The sequence below is a fragment of the Varanus komodoensis genome, unplaced genomic scaffold (genome assembly GCF_004798865.1).
Source record: "Varanus komodoensis strain SLA01 unplaced genomic scaffold, ASM479886v1 scaffold34_1, whole genome shotgun sequence".
Lineage (NCBI taxonomy): Eukaryota > Metazoa > Chordata > Lepidosauria > Squamata > Varanidae > Varanus > Varanus komodoensis.
In genome coordinates this window covers 5,556,870-5,581,174 of record NW_025335854.1, presented here as the reverse complement: position 1 = coordinate 5,581,174, position 24,305 = coordinate 5,556,870, and the positions used below count along the sequence as shown (strand labels likewise).

The following is a 24,305-nucleotide window of genomic DNA, read 5'->3' as shown; positions in this document are numbered from 1 at the left end:
TATGATCACTGCTGGTTCTGTTGCTAACTTCTACTATGTTTTTGCCCTTCATATCAGTTTTATGTGTTTTGAAGTTGTACACCAGCTTGGGAGATCTGCCCTGAAAGGTGGCCAAGAGATATTTTAAATAAATAAATAAGGGATTGAGTCCAGGGGAGGGCAAGAGGGCATTTTGCTTTTGCTTTTTAGTTTAATGCCCCAGGTGGGACGGGAAAAAGAACTGGATTGGGGGAGCAGTCCTGGAAACTGGGGGTTGACCTTTTCTGCCTGTGTAATTCCCCCCGATGCGAACCCTACCTCTAGTTTGTCCTGTAGGGGAAAACCTAAGGGTATCGGCATCTCCAGTCTGGTTTGGTTCTAGAAAGGAAGCTCATCGTTTCTACCCATCCAGGTGGAATGTCCAGGCTGCCCCCCACCCCCAGATCCCTCCCTGGGCATTTCCGGGAATGGAGGATGTCTGGCACTGTGAGTCCATCACCCAAGTTGCTCTGGTGAAGCCATACAAGTTCCCCAGGCTGGCTGATATCACCCGGCTTGTGCGAAAAGGAAAACATCAAATTCTTATAGGCTGAGCAGGCGGCACAAGGCCTTAATTGAAAACTTAATGAACTGTTAAATTGGGTTATTTCTTAAACATTTCCTTCGCAGTCGAGGAAGGAAACGTTTCCTCCTGTTCTCCACCTGAGGTTTGCAGAGATGAGAACTTGCTAATTGCAGCACCATTGCTAACATTGCTAAGGGCTCATTCAAGCAGAACAGGGGGTGACAAGAGAATTGTGGGGGTCAGAAGTGAGGAGGAGTTATCCGAGTTAACTCATTGCAGGTAATGGGGTGATGCAGGGCCACCTTCATTAGTCCATAATTGAGCAATTAGAAATGCTGCCCATTAGCATGGCAGGGGAACGCCAGTCGATGTCCTACTTTTGCTACCTCCCAATGACTGCAAAATAAATAAACAAAGCTGGACGTGACCAAGCCATTCGTAAGCCATGCAGTGACCTGGTTTGAACAATCATTTTCTGGCTTAGATAAACCGTCATAATTTGGGGGACAGCTGTGTACCTGTTCTGTAATCCCTGCTCCTATCAAACATGGGTTATTGGTATAGTTAAACAAACAAGTCACAACCCTAAAGTAGCCCAGGGGTTCTGAGTGGCTTGTTAGCTGTGCCAACAACCCACCTTTGCCGGGTTCAGATGACACAACAGCCTACGCGGGGGGGGGGGATCTCAGAACAGGGGCCCAACCCGTGCTGTAAGCCACAGTGGTTTATTTAATTTGGGTTTATTTAATCACAGTGGTTTATTTAAACTGGGCTCTCCTTCCTTGGCTTATTTAAAATGAAAGTGATTGAACAAACTCAGCCTTTTATGTTTTTACTGTTTTGCATGCTGTTGTAAACCACTCAGAGAGCTTCAGCTATTGGGAAGCATAGAAATATTGCTGCTGCTGCTGCTACCACTAATTTATTTACTCTGTGGTGGACAACAGTCAGAGAATGGGTACAGTGGACCTCTCTAGGCTGGGAATTCCAGAACTTGCGTGCAAAAACCCCTTTCCCTTTTCCCGCTCGACACCAAAGCATTGTTTATAGAAGGCTTACTCAGAAGTAGGCCCCACTGTGTTGAATCAGCCTTACTCCCTAGTCACAGTATTCCAGCTCGCAGCCTTAAGATTTTTACTTCGAGATTATTTGTATGCACCTGAACACGTTGAATATACATTAGTAGATAATTTGTTCCCGGAATGCTTGTGTGCACAATTTTTAATGTTACCTAAAAGGCATTTCATGCATGTTAAAACAGATGCTCCTGCACACCACCCCTGATTCAAATGCCCTCCTCTGATGTGAATGGATGGCTTCTTATCTGAACTATCCGAGATCTCTTTCGCATCTGGACACCTCAGAAGAGGTGGAGGAGAAGGCTCGTTTGGTTATGAAGAACTGCAGAGTTCTGAAACTATGACCTGCATGAGAAGCTGTGTCGGTTCAAAGACCCTATTAAAGGTAGGGAATTTGATGCAAACTATGCATCTGGCTGGGCCAGCCTGATCCAGCTCTGCGTTTGTATGCTGAGGAGCTAAGAATGGAAGGTCGAGTCAGTCAGCGAGTCAGTAAGAGCACACGTTCCCACGCCGCCTTTGGCAAGTACTACCAAGAGTACTTCCGCTCTTGTTGCCCCTGCCAAGAGTATGCTTTGTGCAAGAAGCTACTCTACCTGATCCAATCCGAGGACTGCACAGCCAGCTGGCACATTGTCAGGCGGTGTCGGCTGGAGACCAAACCCTGTAAGACATGGGATTCATTAGTGGGAGGGATGGGAACACATTCGGCAACACTGGACTCCCCAAAGATTAACCCCAGTCCGTGAGGTTGTCCGCGAGACTTGGGCTTCTGCGCCTGGGGTGCTGTGGCCTTGTGGCAGAGGTGGGAAACCGGAGCACAACTGCTCTGGGGGTTTCCACCAGTCACCGGCTCTGTTCATCTTATCACCCTTGCATGCTGCTTTCTCGCCAAGGCTCCTGAATCTTCCAGATGTGGTACGAGATAGAGCAGAACTGAAAACATGGAATCATAAGGTGGAAGGAAGAGTCTCCTGCTTGCTGCATCAAGCCATTGGCCCAGGACTGCCTTCCAACCGGACCCTCATCTCAAAGGCCAGCGAGAAGGCCTTTCTCAGCACTGCTCCTCAAGAGCCTTTTAAATCGGGGGCAGTGAGGGAGGTGGAATCCAACCACTCTGAAAGACCGCAACTGCCATCAGCCCTTGCCTGCCCAGCCAGTGGCGCAGCATGTTGGGACTGCAGTCCCGCAACATCTGGAAGATCCCCGCCATGAATCAGCTGTGCAAATGACAAGGACCCTTCCTGTTTTGTCTGAGCATATGCACCTCTGCTGTTCCGCTGCGGCCACTCCTTATGGACAACACTTCGAGGCATGGGCCCTTTTTCCTCCTTAACAAAGAACTGTTGGCTATGAGGCAGAGAGAGGCAACTGTCCCAGAGGACAAGGAGTGGCGCCAAAATATTGGAGAAGAATCTGCGTATGTGGCACCTGCCCTGTGTCCCTCAGGTAACCGGCAGGCGTCAGGTGTGGCAGGGACCCGGCTGCTGCCCGCCAGTGCCTGCACACCGAAGGGGGGTGATGCACATTTTTGGCTTCCTTGGGCGGCAGAAGGTCATGGGCCACCTCTGCTGGCAAAGTGCCTGTGCGTCCTTCAGTCCAGAATTTTTTAGTGGTATGGCAGCAGGCCAAACGGTAAAACCTAAAAAAAAAAAAAAGACTTCCCACATTCAGCAATGAACAGAGAGCTTAGGGGGTAGCATAGAAATGAAATTAAGAATAATTAGAATGATCTATAGAGCATCATTGTCTTTAATAGGCTGTTATTGTTATAATCTAATATAATTTATTAGATGTTGTAAGCCGCCCCGAGGCTTCGGCAAGGGGCGGCATAGAAATGTTTTAATAAATAAATAAATAAATAAATCTATAAATTATCGATTTGTAGACAGACTTATTTGCAATGCCCTTTCTGATTGCATTTATTTTATTGTTTTTAATGATGGAATTGTTGTAGGATACTGTCCTACTGTACTTATGAACATCTATATTTTTAGCACTGTAAAATGTTCTGGAAGTCATGTGTGGCTGTTGGAACAGTAAATAAAAGACGACGACGATGATGATCAATTAAAAGTGCCACCTTTTGTCCAGTCCATTGCAGGGCGTGAGCGTCAGCTACGTGGGTCACTCCCTACCCCTCCAGGCACTGATCTATTCTTAGCAAAGGTGTCACCCGTTTTCCTCTGTGCGACATGTGCGTGTGCAGCAAGCGGTCCTTCCTCTGCCAAGTCACACCGCAGTGATGGGAATAAAGTCGGGGACTATGACAAGAATTTCAGCCACACCCCTCAGTCTCGCCCTCTTGGACGCCACTCGCATCCCTTCCGAATGGACCTTAATGCCTCTTCCGAAACAAGGGCCTGTGCCAAAGGATAATACACACCTGTTTGCCATAGGAATCGTGCACAGGTGAGACGATTCCCCCAATGACAATGAACCTTCCTGTCTTGTGCAGGTAATCCCGGGCTCTTTCTAGTGGAAGGGAAAAGAAGAGGGTGGGGGGACAAAATGAAATTTAAATTCTGCTCCTCAGAGATGCAAGAGCAGCAACCCAACGCACCGGAATTTATTCATTTGTTCCACTGATTTCATTCCTCACAAAGGAGATGCAGTGATCTTCCACATATGGTCATAGATTTGCATATGACCATTATTTTCAACCTCCTTTTCCATTTTGGCAGCAGCCGCACATTGGGCTGGTGCTTTCACTGAGTTTTTCACCGTGACCCCAAGCTATCTTTCTGCTCCGTCACTTGCAGGATCAGGCCCCATCATGGTATATTTGAAGTCGGCTTGTTGCTTTCAGCCCCTTCATTCACAATTACTCACACTGGATCCCACTGCCGTTTTAATGCCCCCGCCCCCAGGCAAGCTCGGAGAGATGCTAGTGCAGACCCTCACAATCCATATTTACCTTCAGCATCTTGAAAAACGGGATGCCTTCGGCACCCTTGACCTCTTCGGTGCTTCACTGCTACCTTCACCTCTTCACCTAACTCTGGGTCATGAAGGAACCAGTTCAAAAGCACTGGCCCCAGTACAGACCTGCTGGGTATCACATTCACAAAACGAAGCAATTCTGCCTGATGCCAGATGACGGCTGAAAAACAGAGGAGCTGCACAGAGCTAGCACAGCAGCAGAACCAAGGGGGTGGGCCCTGTTTTGATTCCCCTCCCTCCGATCCAAATTCCTCTATTCCTAACAGCCCTGTGATCACATCTGGCCTGGAAGCACCCAGCACAGGACCGCGAAAACAAAACAACTTCTTTCAACAAAGAGAACATTGCAAATGCAGGCTATATATAAATCACACGGCCACCGAGTGACGTGCTGCCGGGCCCGCAATGCTCTTTTGCATTTTGCTGCCTTTTGGCTTGATCGTCACACTAAAGGAACTGTGTGCTGTAAAGAAGGAAGAGAAAAACCCACTGCGTCTTACCCTACTGACACAGTTTGCCTAGGAGTGAATATAGGCCAGCTGTCTCGCGTATGATGCAACAGACCCGCATTCTGCTCCACGCCACGTACGTGTTCGAGTGGCAGCCACGGAGGATTGGACTTTCTGAGCCAGGGAGGAGAAAGGGGGAGCCACGGACATTGCTGTAGGACAGGGACTCGGGGCAAGCTCGCAGGAACTCCATGGGGTTTGAGAGAGAACTCTGCGGGACTACATGAACACCTGCTGAAGTAACTCGAGGATCCCCCAGGTTTCTTCGACTCCCCATCCTTGGAAAAAAAGTTGAAAAAATAGCCGTCGGCTCCAAAATTGCTAGGTGGTGCAGACACTTTGCTGCATGGCTGTAGCAGGTGTGTCTGATTGTCTTTGTAGTCCACTGCTAACTATCTGAACTATTTCTATTAAAGGAGGAGGTGGGTGGGTATACACTGTGCTTTCCAGCAACAATCCTCAGGAGTTTTGCGGGGGCTCAAATGGCCCTGAGCTTGCCCTCAATTTCCTAAGTGCAGCTGACACAGAGGCACAAGAACCAGATCTGTCAGAACCTGTAAAAAAGTGTCGGTGGGAGATGCTCCCAGATCTCCCTCCTTTCTAAGGAGAATCCCCAGGATTGGGCTGTTGGGGGGGGGGAGTCTCAAGGATCCCCAGGCTAGGATAGCCCTTCGCAAAGGAGCTCTCTGGTCCTTCACTTGCCCCTGGCTTGTTTGTCTGTCTTTCTGTCTGTTTATTTTATTTAACACTGTTGTATATCATCAGATAGCCACGTAGCTCTCTACACGGTTTACCAAATAAAAATCAACAACACAAAACATCCTAAAATACATACAGTTTAAACAGTTTAAAAGCAGAAAAGCGATAATAAATAATGTAACATTAACAGCATAGCAGGAGCACCAAATAATAGTTTAACAACCAATTGGAACGACCTTCAGTTAAGTAACTTAAATTTACATTAAAATATAATTAAAATTAAATTCCAGTCAAAATCATCAACTATTAAAATGCTCCTTGAATAAAAACATCTTAGTCTGGCCGGAATATGTATGAAGGTGGGACTTGATGAATATCCCTGGGAAGTCAATTGCAAGATGGGGTGCCACAGCCGAGAAGGCCCTGCCTTGGTAGCCACTCTCCTAGCTTCCTTTAGAGGTGGCACCCAGAGCAGAACCTCTCATGACAATCTCAGGGTCTGGGTAGGTTTGTGTGGATGGAGTTGTTCTTTCAGATATTTTGTTGTCTGGGTTCAGACAACAGTGAGCCACAGTGGAGTTATTAACCCCTACTACAAGCCATGGCTAGCTGGGAGGACTTATAAACACCCTGCGGGAAGAGTGCCAAGTTCAGACAACCCACTAAACCACTTAGGCTTATAAACCATATTGTTCATTGCGCAAACCAAGCACAAGGTGGCAAAGCAAAAAACCAAGGAGAAAATGTCCAAATTTGCAGAGCAGAGAAATATTATAAAAACACGATCTAGGGATTTCCAACAGCAAATGATGTTCTTCCAAGACCTTAATTGTCCTGTGTAATTCCCAAGTTCTGCATGGGATGGTGGGAGGTGGTGTCCTGCAACAGCAGGGGTTGAACCCGATGACCTTCCTGGCCCCTTCCAACTCCACTCTTCTACAATTCTATGACAGTCTTTCTCCTTGGCAGTACCTACCATTCCCCCCCCCCCATTTCTCTCTGGGGTCTGTGTCATGGAAGGGGCAGGGGGGAGACTAAAACAGACCTCACATACTCCAAGTACTGCTTCTTTGCCTTTTTCCAAAGTGTTTCCAAAATCCCTTCCAGGATCCTTTCCCCAGTGTTGATTCAGTGTCCATGTTTGAATTGCACATTTGCTAGAGTCAGGGTAGGGTTTGGGGGTTTTTTTAATGATGCTGTTGTGATGTGTCATCAAGTCGTCTCCGACCTACAGCAACATTATCCATGAAAGCCCTCCAAAATGCCCCATCCAGGACAACTCCATTTCTTCCGAGTTCAAGACTGGCTTCCTTGAAGGAATCGATCCCCCTCTTTCGTCCCCAGCCTTCAATCTTCCCTAATTTGACTGTCTTCTCCAGGGAGCCTTACCTTCCCATTATGTGTCTGAAGAATTATTATTATTATTATTATTATTATTATTATTATTATTATTATTATTACCTTTCTATGCCGCCCCTTGCCGAAGCCTCGGGGTGGCTTACAACACAATAAAATACATTGAAATTCAATAGAACATAATAAATAACCACTAAATACAAAAATACAAAAAAATACACTGAGATACAAACATAATAATATAAAATTAAAATTAACAGAATGATGGCCCAAGTTTTGTCATTTCTGCTTCTAGAGAAAGCTCTGGCTTGATTGGATCTCGAACCTCAAAACCACTGCAGAAAATTAAAACCAAACCGATCATAGTGATTTCTGCTGACAGACTCCGTGATTCGGAGAGCTTGGAATACAATCAACCCAAATCAGTGCCTCTTACATAACAAAAGAGTTGTATGCTAAATCTTCCAAAGCGTTTCCATTCGGAAAGCGCTGGCTGTCATTCTGCCTTAGCTTTACCCGGCCTGCCCTTGCCAAAACTCCACACACGTCGCTGCGAGGCAGTTCCACTGTGGCAAAGACTGTCAGCCTTCGAACTTAATGCTGTGCCGTTGTGTCTTCCCATGTCAAAAACTTCACATGAGGCCAGTCTGCTGTCCTTAATGTTGGCTGGCAGCGGCTTCCAAGTCCCTATACACCCCCAAACAGAAAGATCCTACAGTCCGGGGGTTAGTGTTTGATTCATCCTTTCTCTTAATTTCCCAGCCTCGGTACCCTGCCATTTCAGGTCTCTTCTCTTCCATCTTGGCACAAGCTCCAATAATCAAAAAGCATGGCTGAAGCCACTGTAAGCATGTCCTAGTGGTTAGAGCGTTGGAAGGGGACTTGAAAGAACTGGTTTCTAGACTCCACTCGGCCTTGGAAGCTCCCTGGATGACTTTGGGTCAGTGACGGACTCTAAGTCTAACCTACCTCACAGAATCGTTGCGAAGATTAAATAAAGAGGGGAAATTTTCAAGCACCTTGGGTTCCTTGCAAGAGGAAGAACAGTGGGGTATATTCCTTGTCCTGAATGGGGTTGCACTCCCTCTTAGGGACAGAGTTCGCAGCTTGGGAGTGCTGCTCGATCCAGAGCTTTCGCTGGAAGCTCAAGTAACAGCGGGGGTGAGGAGGGCTTTCTTTCAGCTTCGGCTGATTCACCAGCTGCGCCCCTACCTGGAGAACGACTGCCTGGCGACAGTGACTCACGCATTGGTAACTTCCCGACTAGACTTCTGTAACGCGCTCTACGTGGGGCTGCCCTTGAAGACGGTCCAGATACTTCAATTGGTGCAAAACAGAGCTGCCAGGTTGCTGACGGGGACTGGGCATTGTGCTCACATAACTCCAGTCCTCCGTCAGCTTCACTGGCTTCCCATCGAAGTCCAGGCCCAATTCAAGGTGTTGGTTATCACCTATAAAGCCCTTAACGGCTTGGTTCCTGGTTACCTAAAAAAGCGCTTACGTCCATACGTGCCCTCCCACCCCTTGAGATCGGCGGCAGAGGCCCTTCTCTGCGAACCCTCCGTGAAGGACATTAGGAGGGTGAGTATCCGGAGGAGGGCCTTCTCTGCGGTGGCGCCCAACCTATGGAATGCACTTCCCAGAGAGGTCTGCCTGGCGCCATCATTATTTGCTTTTCGGCACCAGGCCAAGACCTTTTTATTTAAACAGCATTTTAATTGTTGATTTTATTTATTGATTTTAACAACTTTGGCCAGGATGTCTCCAACTGTATTTTATTGTATTAATGATATTTATTTATTTGTAAGCCGCCTCGAGGCTTAGGCAAATGGGGCGGCATATAAGTCTGCTAAATAAATAAAAATAAATAAATAAATGTAATGTAATAATTGATACTATTTAAATATTAATTAACAATAATTAATAATATCATTAACCAGATATGAGAGTTTCTGCCCTTTCTCCAGACAGGCGCAAAGCTTGTGGGCAGGATATTTTTACTAGCATTATATCCTATCACATGCCACACAACCAAAGCTGACCTCACACTCTTTCTGCTATTATAACCTGGAATTCATCAGACCCATTATAGCATGACTTTTTAAAATGATGCCTTTCCCCCCACAGTATATATTTCAGTGTGTGCTAAACTTGTGGTACTGTTCTTGGGGAAGGGAAGGGTGGCTTCTGCAGGGTGCAGGTTTGCAGGGTAACACTGTCCTTAGCAAATGTCCTATTGTGCTTTTTAAAAAGAATTGTTTGCTAGTGCTCATGTGCAGAGGTGTGAATGTGACTAACACAACCCTCTTGCACTGTTTCAGGAGCTGGGTTAGCAGCAACCAGGTGAAAATGCTACATAGCTGCTTTCTATGACGTGTTCTCCTGCGAAAGGCAACATACAACACTGGTGGCAAGAAGCAACTGACAACTGGTCCCAAGGCCAGCAAAAGATTCACCCCGACAGCATGGCCATTGGCAACTTGCAGAGGATATCGAAGACGTTTAGTGGCAGCGAGAAACAGATGTATCACCTTGTCGGAGTTTGGCTTCCACACCCATCGGCCCAAGTCAGTATAACCATGGTGAGGGATGATGGGAGTGTTAAGCTAAAACATCTGGAAGGGGACCAGTTGCCAATCCCTCAACTTGGCGTTATTGAGGGATTCTACATACTCTACATTCCCTGCACCTCAGGAAAGAATGTTACTAATCGCATTTTTTCAAATTCTGCAGGCCGTTAGCAAATGATAGGAGATGTGAGCAGAGCAAAAACCAGACCATATCTTGTTACTCTGCACAGTTCATTTCAAAGTCAAAAGATCTCTTCGACCTTAGCCATGACATAAGGGATAGGAGTGATGTTCTGCTTTTCACAGCTGGATGCTCGTCAGGCCCCTACGAGATGTGAAGTCTGCAGCTGATGACCCGAGAACGGGATCTAACAGGCCGAGGACCCTTCCCCAGAACGCCGCAGCTTTGCTTCACGCAGACCAGTCTTGCATGACAGAGCTCCCAGCTGCTGTGCTGCAGGTCACTTGAAAGTCAGACTAATTTCACCACTTCTGCGGAGACGGGTGATGGGAAATCAAGCTGCGGAATCTTAAAATCTTTTAAGGCAGCCCAAACTGGCAGTGCTCCAATTAATGAGCTGCTTGTGCAGCCCTTAATGAGTGTGGATACACATGTGCACAGATACAAGGAACCAGGTGCTCCTTTTGGGTGGACGCTCCACTCAAAGCCAGTGACGATGAAGAGGCCTGCGGTTGCCATGGAAATTAACTCACAGGGTTGGAACAAAAGCGATAGATAGGCCTGGCATTGTGACACCCTCAGATAATAAGGCACTTCAGCTACACTCCCCCCCACCCCAAATCAAAGGGCAAAATGAAGTTAGTTAAAGTCAAGAAGGACACACTCCAAATAATTGGGCTGATTTATCAGGAGCTACATGGCAGGGACACGAGGGGCTTCTCCTGCTGACCACAGTTCTTCTGCCTGCATGTCCTCTCCCCCCGTGCTCTGAAAGTAGGTGGCCTCCCATAATAAGTCTCTATTCTCATGGCTGTTGTCCTCTTCTGTCCTCCTTGCCACCACTTGCTTGCTTGAGAGTGGAGAGCAGGAAGCAAGGGGCTCCTCTTCCTCCTCCTCCTCTTCCTCCTCTCCACCACAGGTGTCTGGGCCAAAGAAAGATGAACGAGGAGGTTGCAGGCGAAGGAGAAGGGCCAGCGCAGGCAGCCGGCACCTGCTGTGGTGTGAGCTCTCATGGGTTGCCAAACCATCCCTTCCATCGATGCCAATCCTGGAGTTCGTCGCAGCGGGCCTTGGAGCTACGAGTATGCCCGGAAGGCGCCTCCGCAGTCACCTCTCCAGGCTTTATCTTCCAGGGACATGACACTCAGCTTAAGGAAGAAAGCTGAGCTGGATGGATCAGCAGGCGGCCCAGCTAGTCCCGCATCTTGTCGACACAGGGCCCATGGCAAAGCCCCAGGCAAGGCAAGAGTGCCCAGCACCCTTCCAGTCATGTTGAGACAGGCATCCTTCCTCAGGGTTGGACGTCGCAGGGAACTATCAGCACTAACGTGCCATCAGCAGCCTTGCCCTTCATCGTCCAAACTGGCCCCATCACGGCCTCTCGCGGCAGCAAATCTGATCGTTGAGCTACGGTGCCGTGTGAGGAAGTGCCTCCTTTTAACAGACCTTGTTAAAAGCTCCGTCAGCAAAGACGGGCATCCAACACCGACCGACCAACCAGGGATAAAATCTCACAAGTTCACAGAGCATGACTGCCATCCTCAGCATCGTTTCCAGGGCATACGTTCTGCTGAGCTCAAGTTTAGCTTGTCACGTATACTGAGGTTTTACAGAGGCTTCTCAGCCAGCCGCACGCCCAACGTTTAGCTCTTGATCAGAGCTATCAAGAAGCTTGCAAACTTCTAGAGGGAATCAAGGCCAGGAAAAATGGATATTCAGCCACTGCTTGATTCCTTAGCCCATTCTTTGACTTCCTCTATAACCCTTATAGATAAACCTCATTAACAGCTCTGAAACAAGGAGGTCCTAGATCAGACCAAGTCGAAGATTTCCCTAGTAGCAAAAATGACAAAATGAGAATTGCCGTACTTCGGACACATGATGGGAAGGCAAGACTTACTAGAGAAGACAATCCTGCCAGGGGAAGTCAAAAGCAGAAGAAGAAGAGGAAGGCAAAATAAGAGATGGATGGAATCCATAACAGAGGCCATAGCTGTGGACTCAGAAGAGCGGAGCAGGGCTGCTCAGCCATTTTGGAGGACTTTCACCCCTGGGGTCACCATAAGCCAGAGACAACCGGATGGCACACAGCAACAACATTTCTGAGGAAGAAGAGGCTGTCCATTTTCTGGTGACCTTGGCACTCCCACTATGCCACAGCTCTACCAACAGGGGTTTCCTGACCAACTCAAGGGTCTTGCTGCAACGTCGATTCCATTCAGAAAGAAGTGCAAGTTCAAGAACGCCCAGCTAATGGAAGGTCCACCTTAACCTGCTTCCGATATAAAGTCTAAAACCAGCCCATCTTCTTTAGAGGAAAAAATGATTGACTCACTTCCTGACATGGACTGAGTAAGCCTTGATGGAAATGTGCATATTTGGAACACCGCTCGCTTAGGTCCTGTTCTCTGCAGATTCTACAGTGGGGAAGAGTTGGGGATCTGTCCATAGACAGACCCAGGCGGTAAGTGGCAACGACCTCTCACGTCATTGAGAAGTAGCCTGGAGTGAGACATCAGGCCGTCCCTCCACTGAGAAGAAGAGGCCTGGATCCTGCCCAGGGTCCCAGTGGCCAGTTTTCTTGCACACTAGGAGATCTGTCTTGCCAATTCCGTCTGCAACATGGAACCAGCCTCCTCTTCGAACCCCTTCTTAAAAGGAGAGAGGTCTACGCAGGGGCAGAGGGTGTCGGAGTTCCTGCGCATGCACTAACTTGTGATGCCTCCATGTACGCACACCCGTCCCAGGATGACTCCCGGGCAACACCAACGGCAGAGCTTGCTCTTGCTTTTCCAGCTTTGCCTCTCCAATTCTGCCAACCAGCCGAGAGAGGAGAATTCTGCTCGGGTTTGTAGATCTCCGACTAGGAGGCAACGTGAGACCTTTGGGGCTATCAGGAAGCTGCCCTTGTGAAAGAGACCTTGCCTATTTTCCACGAAGGCCCCTGGCCACAGGTACATCTCCAGCTGGCAATGCCATCACCACCTGTGCCATCCACGTTCACTTGGAAAACACATTCAAAATCATTTTCACCTGTCATGTGAGAGCAGGCAGGGAGCAGAGGTGTTCATAAGAGAAAGAACGGAGAGGCAGGGAAAGGCTGCAGGGGAGCAGGTGCGTGACTGAAATGTCCTAATGATGCTGAGATTCTAGTAAGGAGCCTGCAATTCCATTGCATGGGGCCTGTTCAGGTATTTGGAAAAACAGAAACATAGAAACAGAGCGAGTCAGAAGGGCCTCCCGGGCCATCTAGTCTGACCCCCAGCTCCAGCTGGCTCCGCTCACGACATGCCCACCATGTGCATGTCCAAGACACTGGAAGCCGGATGGCCATACTTTGTACGAATTTATATAATTTTACTATTCCAGCAGATTTAATTATATTTAATTTTTTGTTTATTTTATTAATGTTTCATTATGTACTTTTTTAATGAACTAAGCTTCCTTGAGTCCCATTAGTGGGAATAAGTAAATGGTGATGATGGTGGCGGTGGTGATGATGCAGCTTTTAGTTTTGAAGGGAGATGGCACTGGATCCAAAAAGAGAGAACTACTTATTCATTCCAGTGAATGAGGCACAGTTGTGATATTCCCCCCGGTTGTCTTAGAAACAAGGCAAGAATGATTTTTTTAAAGGTCTGCCGTCCACCAAATTCAGGTTCTTATGGACTAATTCATCCAAATCAGGCATACATTCCACATTGCAATCAAAAGCTTAAATGAGCCATTTGAAAGGCTTGGAGGTGGGTGGACACACCAGCCGGAGTTAAAAAGCCCTGTTAGAAAGTGCCCTGTGTTTTGAGCAGACAGATGAGTAAACAAACAGATGGGGTAAAATGAGAATTAAGGGGGAAAGGTTACGGTTTTAGAGTATTAACAGGAAAGATGGATATTTTATTTAGAATTCATGCAAAAAGGCAGCCCACATTTCTAATTACAGAATTATATAAAATTCAGAGCTAGATCTAAATAAGCGTAAAGCCACACATCTTTGCAGATTACGTGGGAGTAAGTTTCACTGAACCATTTTTATTTTCATCTATTATTTGCACGAACCAGAAGTCTACTCAGACTTCCAAATATATCTTGTGCGTTCCCTCTGGGAAACAACGGCATTATGAAAAACGACTTGAGATTTTCTGTGCAAACAATAGAAGGCATAGAAAACCAATCCATAAATGAATGATCAGACAGATGCTCCATCGCAACCTGTGCGTGCAAAGACGCACATGATTCAGCTGTGTTGCTTTCCTCCTCTGGCTATCTCTGGGTGCATTTGTAGGTGTGCAACCAGGGGCACATTTCCAAGGAGGAACGCTAAGGAATTTCACATAAACTGGCTGAGAACATGGAAGGGAGCCCTTCCACCTATTCGCCACCCCCCCACACTGCTGAAATTTCACCAGCTCTTCAGCAATGCCTCATTCTGCTCTCTCTCCACCCTTCACTCCCTTTTCCAGCTCTTAGTGTAACATTTTCACACTGACACATAACCTCTTCAGGCTTTACCTCTGCAATGCAGGCGAGCATTTCTCAGCATTCATGCACAATGGTGGCAAATTATCAGTTAATTAATTAATTTGCTGCACATCTTGGGCATATTACACAGCCTTTTAAAATAGTTAGTCCTTCATCGGGCCCATTGTGGTCGCTCCAGGGCATCTGAACTCAGCTCCGGAGATTCACTTTGGATTACATAATCTACAATGAGCCAAGCACTAATTATCTAACCTGGGATGAACCTGCAGTGTTGTGGTTTGGCTGCCATGTGACAAACCCCAAGTGCCCAGATCAGGGACTGAATATTCAGAATAGCTGCAGAGCATAGCTGGCACTGCCTATGGATATTAGAGGTTAATTACGTCACCTAGGGTTTGCTGCTGTTACATGTGAACTGGGTCATACTTTAGTCTGATAAAACCCATCCATATCCAATGGTATTTATTTATTTATTTATTTATTTATTTATTTATTTAAAGCTTTTCTAGACCATCCCATTACTAACGTCTCGGGACGGTTTACAGCAGGCACAGATGAAAATGGCACAGCATCCAGCCATCCACAAGAAAATCACAATTAAAACCAATTAAACATTAAAATAACAGGAGAATAAAAAGGCTTTCACCTGGCGCCGGAAAGAAAAAGGTGTTGGCGCCAGGCAAACCCCTCTGGGGAGCGTATTCCACAATCGGGGGGCCACCGCAGAGCAGGCCCTCCTCTGGGTAATTGCCCTCCTGATCTCTTTCAAGGAGGGCTCCCGAAGAAGGACCCCCGCCTCAGATCTCAAGGGGCGGGGGGCAGATAGGGGAGAAGGCGCTCCTTCAGGTATCCCAGACCCAAGCCAGCACCTTAGATGGGGCCCGGACATCAATTGGCAGCCAGGTAAGTGATAGAGGACCGGCGTGATATGTGAGTACCTGCCAGTCCCTGTTAACATCCAGGTTGCTCTATTCTGATCCAACTGAAGTATCCGGATCACCTTCAAGGCACTGCCCCCCTTTCCCATTCCCATCAGGCTCATACAAAGAACTAGCTGCCAATTCCATCTGGGATGCAGCATCACTGCAGCAAGAAGGATGCCTCCTCAGCCACAACACTGGACTCAAGCCACTACCTACTTAATCAGACAAACTATAACAATGTATAGATACCATACCACCAGGACAATCCATGACCTCCACATCTCTTCCTGACCTCCAGTTAAGGGTTGCAAGCCTATCACTTATTCCAAGGAAGCATGTGTTCCAGGGTCCTGAGATGATTTCTAGATGATATTCCCTAGATGCACGGGGGCTCGAGACCCAGAGATCTAGGAGGCCATCTGCTCCACCTGCTGTCCATGGGCACTCGCTGAAACGAAGGTGCCGGATGCAGATCGTCTCTGCTGCACCGGGTCCTTCTGGACTGGTGGCCTTTTCGCCAACAGGCGCTTCACTTCCTGCTAAATCTTAAATCTGTCTGCATGAGCAGTTTTCTCCCTGAAATCATTGTCCTCCTGCCACCCCTTTTACAAAAGGGGTGTCCTTAAGAGAGGGTGTCTTAACATGCATAGAAAGAGGGACTTGAGAGCGCTTCCTTTATTATTGATCTTTATGTACCGCTCCATTCCCATAAGCCCTGGGCAGTTTGCAACAGAACGATATAAAACCATTCAAGTTTAGATTAAGAACACATAATAAATAAAACTAATCTGGGAAGGCCTGTCGGAAAAGATACATCTCGACTCCTTCTTGAAGGTAGCAGTCTGGGATATCTCTCCCGGCAGGCCATTCCACAGTTTAGGGGCAGCCAGTGAGAAATTCCTCTGGGTAGTTGATATCGATTTTTCAATAGCAAACCTCAGAAGATCTTCTCAGAGACATGTAGCAGGCAGGGTGGGATACCTGGGCAAAGGTGTGCCCGGAAGTATTGTGGATGTGAGCCATGAAGGACGGCAAAGGTAACTACCAACACCTTGTCTGTGTCCAGAAACTGAACGGCAGCCAGTGGAAAAACTTTAATATCAGTGATATATACCAGTAAGTCTTGATTACTGTGGGTAATGAATCCCATGAAGTGGTCGTTTTATTCAACTTCACACTATGCAAAGTTGTAATTCTGTGTAAAATATGGGAACTGGTTCCAGCTCAACAGAAATAGGCAATGAAATTTTTAATGTAAGTTTTTATATGACTATTAATGAAATATTACAATAAAGGATGAAACGAATATACTTATAATTTAAATTTATTGTTAACAAAGTCACTGAGAGCATTGCTGTTATACACAGTACTGAACTCGAAGCTTTGCACAGCATAATATAACATTGATGTAATTTTTGCACGGCAAGACAAACTGTCGACTATAAATCGATATAGTTAAAATACAGTTGCTTTAATGGCGCACTTCTTATCCATGCAACGAACCATCAAAGGATAAAACCAGCCTCTTCTGTCTCTCCCTGCACCGCTCTGTTTTGCTGCTGCTGCTTTATCTATGATTCACACGGCTCTCTGTAACCATGCATGCATTAAATAGTGGCAGATAAAACTTTTTCCTTTATTTTCTTAGATCTATGAAAGAGGAAAGCGGGAACTGGCAGCGTCTAAAACCCTAACAGTAACCCAGTGACCTCAACTGTGCATTCGCCAGCCTCACATTAACTGAGTTTCGGTTCAGGTTAAATGTGAGCTGGTAACATTTTACAATTTGCACTAAATCGAATATCAGATTATTTGAGGTTGCATTAATTGCAACCTAGCTGTGCACCTTCACAATGACCTTGAGACCAACTTGGCTGCCATATTTTGTGCGTGTTGATGTTTCCAGGACTGACACGAGGGCAGTCCTATGTGGAACGGATTGCCGAAATTGAGCTGGAACTTACCAGTAGCATATGTTTCTCCCCCTTTTTGGACACAAGCTCCTTATCTTCTCCCAACTTAACACTGGCTCTGGAGTTTCCCCTGCCACCATTAAATTATCCCCCTCCCACCATTTTTGGCAGTCGGGTGCTCTTTGAGGAATGGATGCCCCCGTCTTCCAGCAAGGTGGAAGGCCAAGCACCACCAATGCAGGCCCTGAAAAGAAACCAGCCACCTGCTCCACTCAGGTGTTGAGCTCACCTGTTCCACGCAAGAGATGGCATGCACCTGGGGTGGTTTTCCCGGGCTGCAAACAGAGGAGTGTTGCCACATGCAACTTCCTAGCACATTGACAAACCAGCAAGTCAGGACCAAGGCTGGAGGATGATGATGATGATGATGATGATGATGATGATGATGACGACGACGACGACGACAAGGGAGAGTTGCCACAAATTGTTCCTGTCCTGCTTCAGGTACTGCATCCCATTCCGCCTCCCCACCAGCTTTCCTCTCCCCAACCTGCCCCCAGCAATCATGTAGCATTTCATGAATCCTGGGCATGAGGGGTCCTCACTGGGCAGTTCTTCTGCGGGAAGGACTTCTCCGACTTCTCCAAGCTGACTCTTCTGTGTGGCTGTCGCCATTTTGGCTACAGAAGCATCAGCAGAAACCCAGAATGGGAGAAGGATTTATCTTGACCCAATAACAAGAGCCCCTCCACATTCATCAGCAAAAACAGGGGAATTCCTGTCCTGACATAACAACAATCTGACATTCTACCTATTTATGCAACAGATTTATATACTATGTTTCCAGCACTGAGGATTTCAAGACAGCTTATAAACATGTTTGAGTTGGGTTGGATATGACCTCAGAGGGATCGGTTACTGGGAAGGTAACAGTGCCCAGACTAGGAAGCTGGAGCTTTTCCTGGAGGGCCAGGAAAAGCCCATTAGGCAAAGTGAGGGAGTCACTTCAGGTGGCAGATGCTGGCAGGTGGCAGCCAGGTGTTGGAGGAGGGAGCCCTGGCCACGTTATGGATGGCCTACTCTCCCTAAACTAGTCTGTTGCTTCCACAGCAGAGATGCTCCTCCACTGTCAGTGCCAGAGAAGGATCCCACTACCAGTTTGGTCATGTTTGCACATGCACTCGGAGGGGCGCCAATTTGTCCTTTGTTGGAGGCAGCAAAACGTCTTCAGGCACCGGTCGTGTACCTTTCCCAACAGGCAGCTGACTCACCTGAAGTTGCAAGCTTGGCAGGAGGGGGCTGACGGAGTCTCCCTCCTCCCTTGCCACAGGCCTTCCTCAGAGCACCTGGCCCCAGATCAACCAGGAGATGTGGATAGACCTGCCCCACAGTTCTTCCCCCTGTTTTAAGGGGGCGGGGAGAGAGGACAGATTTTTCAATAGCTTTGGCATTGCAAATTGCAGGCATGGGGTCTCTGTTCTGGAGCAGGATTCCTTCAAGAGCAAAAAGATAAAGCCCCCCCTAGACAAGGCTGAACCAAGAGACAAGCCCTGTGCTTGCTCTAGAGAAGGCTGAGGAAGACACAGCTACTTAGTCTTCAAAAGTACAGGTGGGGAGTGTGTGGACTGCCAGATGTTGTCGTCCATGCCTCTCCATCAGCCCTGAACGATGCATGCATCCTCTGTTCTAAAGTAACCCCATTGTCCACCCTTTGGAAGGAGAGCAATTGTGTTAGAATTCAATCACAGGTTCTGAGGCATTTGTTTCTGTGGCAATCCTGTAACCATCCAGAGGTTACTGGACTCCAGCTCCCACCAGCCCCAGCCAGATTAGCTAATGGTTCCCCCACCCTGATCTAGGGACCCAGGAGTTACTTGAAAGTCTCACATGCTGCCATCCTCTTCATGCTGTGAAGCGTTCTCTGCACTGGAAAATTTTGGCAGAGCTGACATAAATAGGGAAATATTCATGGAGCGGTTGTATCAATATGAATTTTCCTCCGCTGCACTGTGGAAAGCAGAGTCAAGATCTCTGCAGAAGGTGAGTTAAATGCATGCATAAATTGGACTTGCTACTGCAGAGGTTAAAAGGAAATGCTTCCAAAGAACCGCTTGGGCCTCCAGGCATGGTGGTCTCCGCCACCACTTCAGAAGAATGGCTCCAAGCCAATCTCATACTCCTTAATATTTTATGCTCCCTTAATGGGGTTTCAGTGGGATTAACCCTGGTGAAGCACTGTCCGTTCCGTTCCATATGGTATGTTTTAATTGTGTCTTGTGTTGATCTGTCTGCCTGCTACTGGGTTGTACATCCCGTGAGTAACATAAGATCTTGGTGGGCATAGCAGAAGCAATTGTGTTCTTTACTCACTGGTACCTAGTTCAAGGTTTTAAAGGCAAGAAGTCATTCTGAATTATAACAGCTGAAGGTCTTTGTTGTTCCTACTCAGAATTTTCAGTGTAATTTTCTTACGGAAAGCTAAACCACACAATCACAGGGATGCCAATGTTTAGCATTCTTGTTGTCCCTTTCAGAACATTGGCCTCTCACTTGTACATCTTTTCTTTCGCTGCTCATTAAGGATACATCCCCACATCTGTCCTGAGATATAAGTTAAATGGTTTTCATAATATTTCTGTAGGAAACATTTCATGGAGAGACGCACACTTGCAATTTGCTTCAGGGCTTTGATTCTCCCCATAACTAACGATGATTTTGCTCTCGATTCATCAAGTCAGCACTTCTTGCTGCCTGTTAAATTATAGCCTTGGGTGAGAGCTTCTGTGAGGACATCTCTCTTCAGGATGATCAAACCACTTCTCAGTGAGGATAAAGGGGAGCCTGTTTTGTGCCTGGTATCATCCCGCATTCCTAAGTGCAAAAGTTGAAGAAAGGAAGGAGGTGGGATCTACCACAAGAGCAGCTAAGATGATTTTCTTAGAGAGCAGATTTTGGGTGCCGTGATTAAAGGAAACAAAGCACAAAAGATCACCAGGTGTGAATTCTCTGCTTAGATAGTCCTTGGGACTCATTAACTATGGAATACAAGTTGAATAAACCAACCAGCTGGCCAGCCAGCCAGCCAGCCAGCCAGCCAGCCAACTGTGGGATCTAGTCCACTGGAATTTTCCTCTGCGTAAGTCCCTTCAAAATGTATTGTACTCTTGTCATAGCTCCTGTTGACTTCAGCAACATTTGCCCAGGAAACCCCAGGTGGATTAAGACCCCCAAGAAAAATGGAACTGGGATGCCATTTCCTAAAGAAATGCGTACTGGGGCAAACCCCCCCCCCCCAACTTTAAGTATCAGTTCAAGTGTCTGCTCAGGGAATTGTAGCCCAGAGAGCATTGGTTAAGGGGAGGTTTCGGAAGGAAGGAAGGAAGGAAGCAAATGAATGAACGAATGAGCAACTAACGAATGACTGACTGGCCGACCGGCTGTCCGACCGAATAAACAACCAAACAAGGTGACTATTCTGAGGGCAGCTTGATGAAAATGTCAACTCAGTGCAGGGTTGCTGTGAAAAAGGCAAACTCCATGCTGGCCTTTCAAGAAAAGAATTTAAAATAAAGGTACCTGTATAAAATGGCCTTTATACAAGCCTATGGGGCAAGCGCACCTGGAATGCTGCATGCCGCTCCGGTCAGTGTGCCCAGGAAAGGACACTGCAGGGTAGGAAAAGGTCCGGAAAAGGGCAGCTAAACCAGCCTGGCCAAGGGATGGGGGCGATTCCCTTAGGAGGAAACATTCCAGCCGCTGAAATTGTCGAGCTTAGTGAGTGAGGGAAGACACGGCCGAGGCGTTCAGAATCACGCGTGGCATGGAGACAGGGGAGAGGGAGACCTTTTTCTCCCTCTCCTGCGATACCAGAACCCAGATTCATGCATAGAAACAGACAGAGTCTGAAGGGGTCTCCTGGGCCATCTAGTCTGACCCCCGGCTCCAGCCGGCTCCGCTCACGACATGCCCACCATCAGCCAAATTGTGAAAGCATCAAAGAAGACTTCACCAAGGCTGCCATTTTAAAACCTGCTCACCCAGAGTGTCGCTTAAAATCTAGAGGGTAAACAGAAATAAGTTCAGCATCTTAAGGGTTCTTCTAATCTATTCGTATTTTCTGAGCCAGTCTTTCGTCACATTTATAGCCAGTCCTTCCTCCAAGAAGCCAAAGATGGCCCACATGAGGAAAATTCCATTTTTATACTCACAACAGCCCTTTGAGGTAGTTTAGCCTAAGAGACATTGACTGACCCAGCTGTTGGAGGTAGTGAGTACGATTGGCAAGGTACATTAAGGGTGGGATTTTATGCATGTTTGGACAAATGAGTTCACCAGCTCCCAGCATCCCCAGCCAACCAACACTGAAAGTTACAGCACTTTTCCTGTCTTTGGGCCAGTCACAGACTCTCAGCCCAACCTACCTCACAGGGTTGTTGTTGTGGGGATAAGATGGAGGAGGAGATGCAAGCTGCCTTGAGCCCTTTGTAGGAAAAAGGCAGGATATAAATCGATAAATAAATAAATATGCACAGGATTTCACCTAGTTGCCTCTTCCCTGCCTGAGCCGATGAGAGCCATTCACTTCTATGGCAGAAAGTAAAAGCATGTGTTCAAGGACACCACTGGGGGTATGGACTAACCCCAATTCCAGGTTCTGCTAGAAGCAGACCTTGCTCTCTCTACAACTATGATCGGAAACCTTTTATGTTGCCCTAATGGGACACCAAGACCAAGCCAATCCCTACTTGCAGACCCCTGTCAAGAATTATGTTTTTCAAACTTAGTTTTCACTGGCGTGGCAGATCTGTATGAAATCTACACCAGTCCGGACTGCAGGCTCACATTTCTCCACACCAATTCATTGCTGCAAAAATAAAATTAGAATGTAGAAGAAAAGAGCACTCTCTGAGCCATTTTCCCCCAGACTCGCCCGTTCTCCGTACCAGGGTAATTCTTCTTTGGAGTGGAGCATTCTGTCATGGGATGCCAGCCAAAATGCAGATTTATCATCTCTGCTTAATGAGATCTAGTCCTTGGGACACATGAAAACGTTACGGGGATCCCATAGGAAAACACGTCAAAATGCAGGAAACTTGTTCCTCTTCTCTAATGCTATACAGATTTGGAAACACAATAAAAAACATTTAATTTCATGCCACAAGATGATAATGGTGAAAATATTTTCGAGGTCAGATCCTGCACTCCCGGAGTAAATGCCAAAGTCCTGTAGCCCCTTTAGCTGAGGCAGAATACTGGCCCCGGCTGTCCAATTCATCTCGCTGCAGAGGCTTTGATTAAACGAAGACCCCCTGCAAACCATGACAGGTAATCATTTTCACGGTCAAATTAATTCTGCCGATTAATTATCCCCCCCACCCCATTATAGTCCATATATACACTGGCCTGGCCTGTGCTGAGTTTATCATGCTGGGATGAATTTATTGTACAGCTTCTCAGATGAGCAAAACCTTCAGCTTTTCAGCAAAATGAAATAAAATGGCAGCCTTCCCAGTGAAATAAAGATGACATTGGATGGCTCTTATAATTTGCAGAGGCTTTAGAGGAATACCAGAGCGTTCCATTCCCACCTGCACTAGCTGCCTCTCTGCTTCAATTCAAGGTGCTGGTCTTGACGTATGAAGCCTTACTAGGTATGCCTGGTAAGCTGCCTAGAGAACAGCCCAGGGCCCATAACTGGGCTGAACTTTTTAAAGACAGTGGAATATAAGCGAAATAAATGTGTACAATGTGAAAACTGCTATCTAGATTACTTGCACAAATGTAGCTAACGGTTGCAAAGAAATCAAACCAGTCAGTCCTAGAGAAGATCAACCCTGACTGCTCCTTAGAAGGCCAGTCACTGAAGATGGGACTCAAATGCTTTGGCCACCTAATGAGAAGGAAGGATTCCCTGGAGAAGACCCTGATGCTGGGAATGATTGAAGGCAAAAGGAGAAGGGGCGGCAGAGGATGAGGTGGCTGGACAGGGTCCCTGGGGTGGTGGGTGTGGGCTTGGGTGGACTCCGAGGGATGGTGGAGGACAGGAGAGCCTGGAGGAATGTTGTCCATGGGGTCATGATGGGCTGGGCATGACTTTGAGACTAAACAACAACAGCTAATGGTTAAGGGACCAAAGGCAGAGGGGGACGGGGTCCTGAATCTGACTATATAGCAGAGGGGACATTAAATTTATTTTAAATTATTTCAGCGTGGGTTTAATTTAAATCAAGTCAATTTAAATCACACTAAAAATCATGATATAAATCACTAGTCAGTAAAAATAGAATTAAGTCATGGTTTTCTACATAATTTGCATACATGCCTGCCTTAACCATAAGGAGAGAAACTTCATTAAAATATTCCCAAACAGGGTCTCTTTTATGGCCTGCTGCCATTATAGGTTGTCTCCTCCAGGGAAAGAACATGATAAACCTCGGGCTGGACACAAAAAGAGCCAAAGAGTCCTCTGCTCAAAAGGTTTCACTTTGATTTTGGCTGCTTGCCCCTCCCTCCTCCTCACGCTTAGCTTCTTGCGCAGATCTATTCTGCTCCCAACAAGCTTCATCTATTCCTTGATTTTTCTGAAACTTAGCCCTTAAGGGGTAAGGGGTTGATTCTGTGTACATAGATTTGCAAAGCAATAATGGGATTCAGGTCTTTTTCTTGACTCTTTCATAACATTTTTGCTGTGAAGAAAAGGCATGTGATTTCTGAAGACACACATTCACAGTTCGGAGAACTGTAAAACCAAGCATCCGTGATAATATATTCTAGAGAGAAAAATTGTCCAATAATCTTACATAAACCTCTGGAAGAGCATGACATTGTGAATGGATTAACAGAATTCATTTACCAGAAAATATAAACATTGCATGACAATACAGCCTCATGCCACATCGTTAAAAACTAATCCTTATTTCATGAGGAATAACTTTTGGATTATAATGTATGTTAAATAGAAAACTATCTTTAGATAGCTTTTTCCTCAAAAAGCATTTTATTTTTAAAAATCCGATTTAAATAAAAAATCCAATTATTTTTATTTTTATTTTAAAAAATCACTGATTTTTATCCACCCTGCTTTGTTGTTGTTGCTGTTAGTCGCGAAG

General features: G+C 46.7%; 1 protein-coding gene across 1 annotated transcript in view; it reads right to left on the bottom strand.

Moving 5' to 3' along the window:
* Nucleotides 1-24,305, bottom strand: part of NMNAT2 (nicotinamide nucleotide adenylyltransferase 2) — a 61,017-nt gene that overhangs the window by 16,959 nt on the left and 19,753 nt on the right. Inside the window, exons 2-3 of the mRNA XM_044439249.1 lie at nt 4,010-4,098; nt 2,220-2,287 (exon numbers count right to left, since the gene is read on the bottom strand). Coding sequence (XP_044295184.1) covers nt 2,220-2,287; nt 4,010-4,098 — 157 coding nt within the window. The remainder of the gene's footprint in view (nt 1-2,219; nt 2,288-4,009; nt 4,099-24,305) is intronic.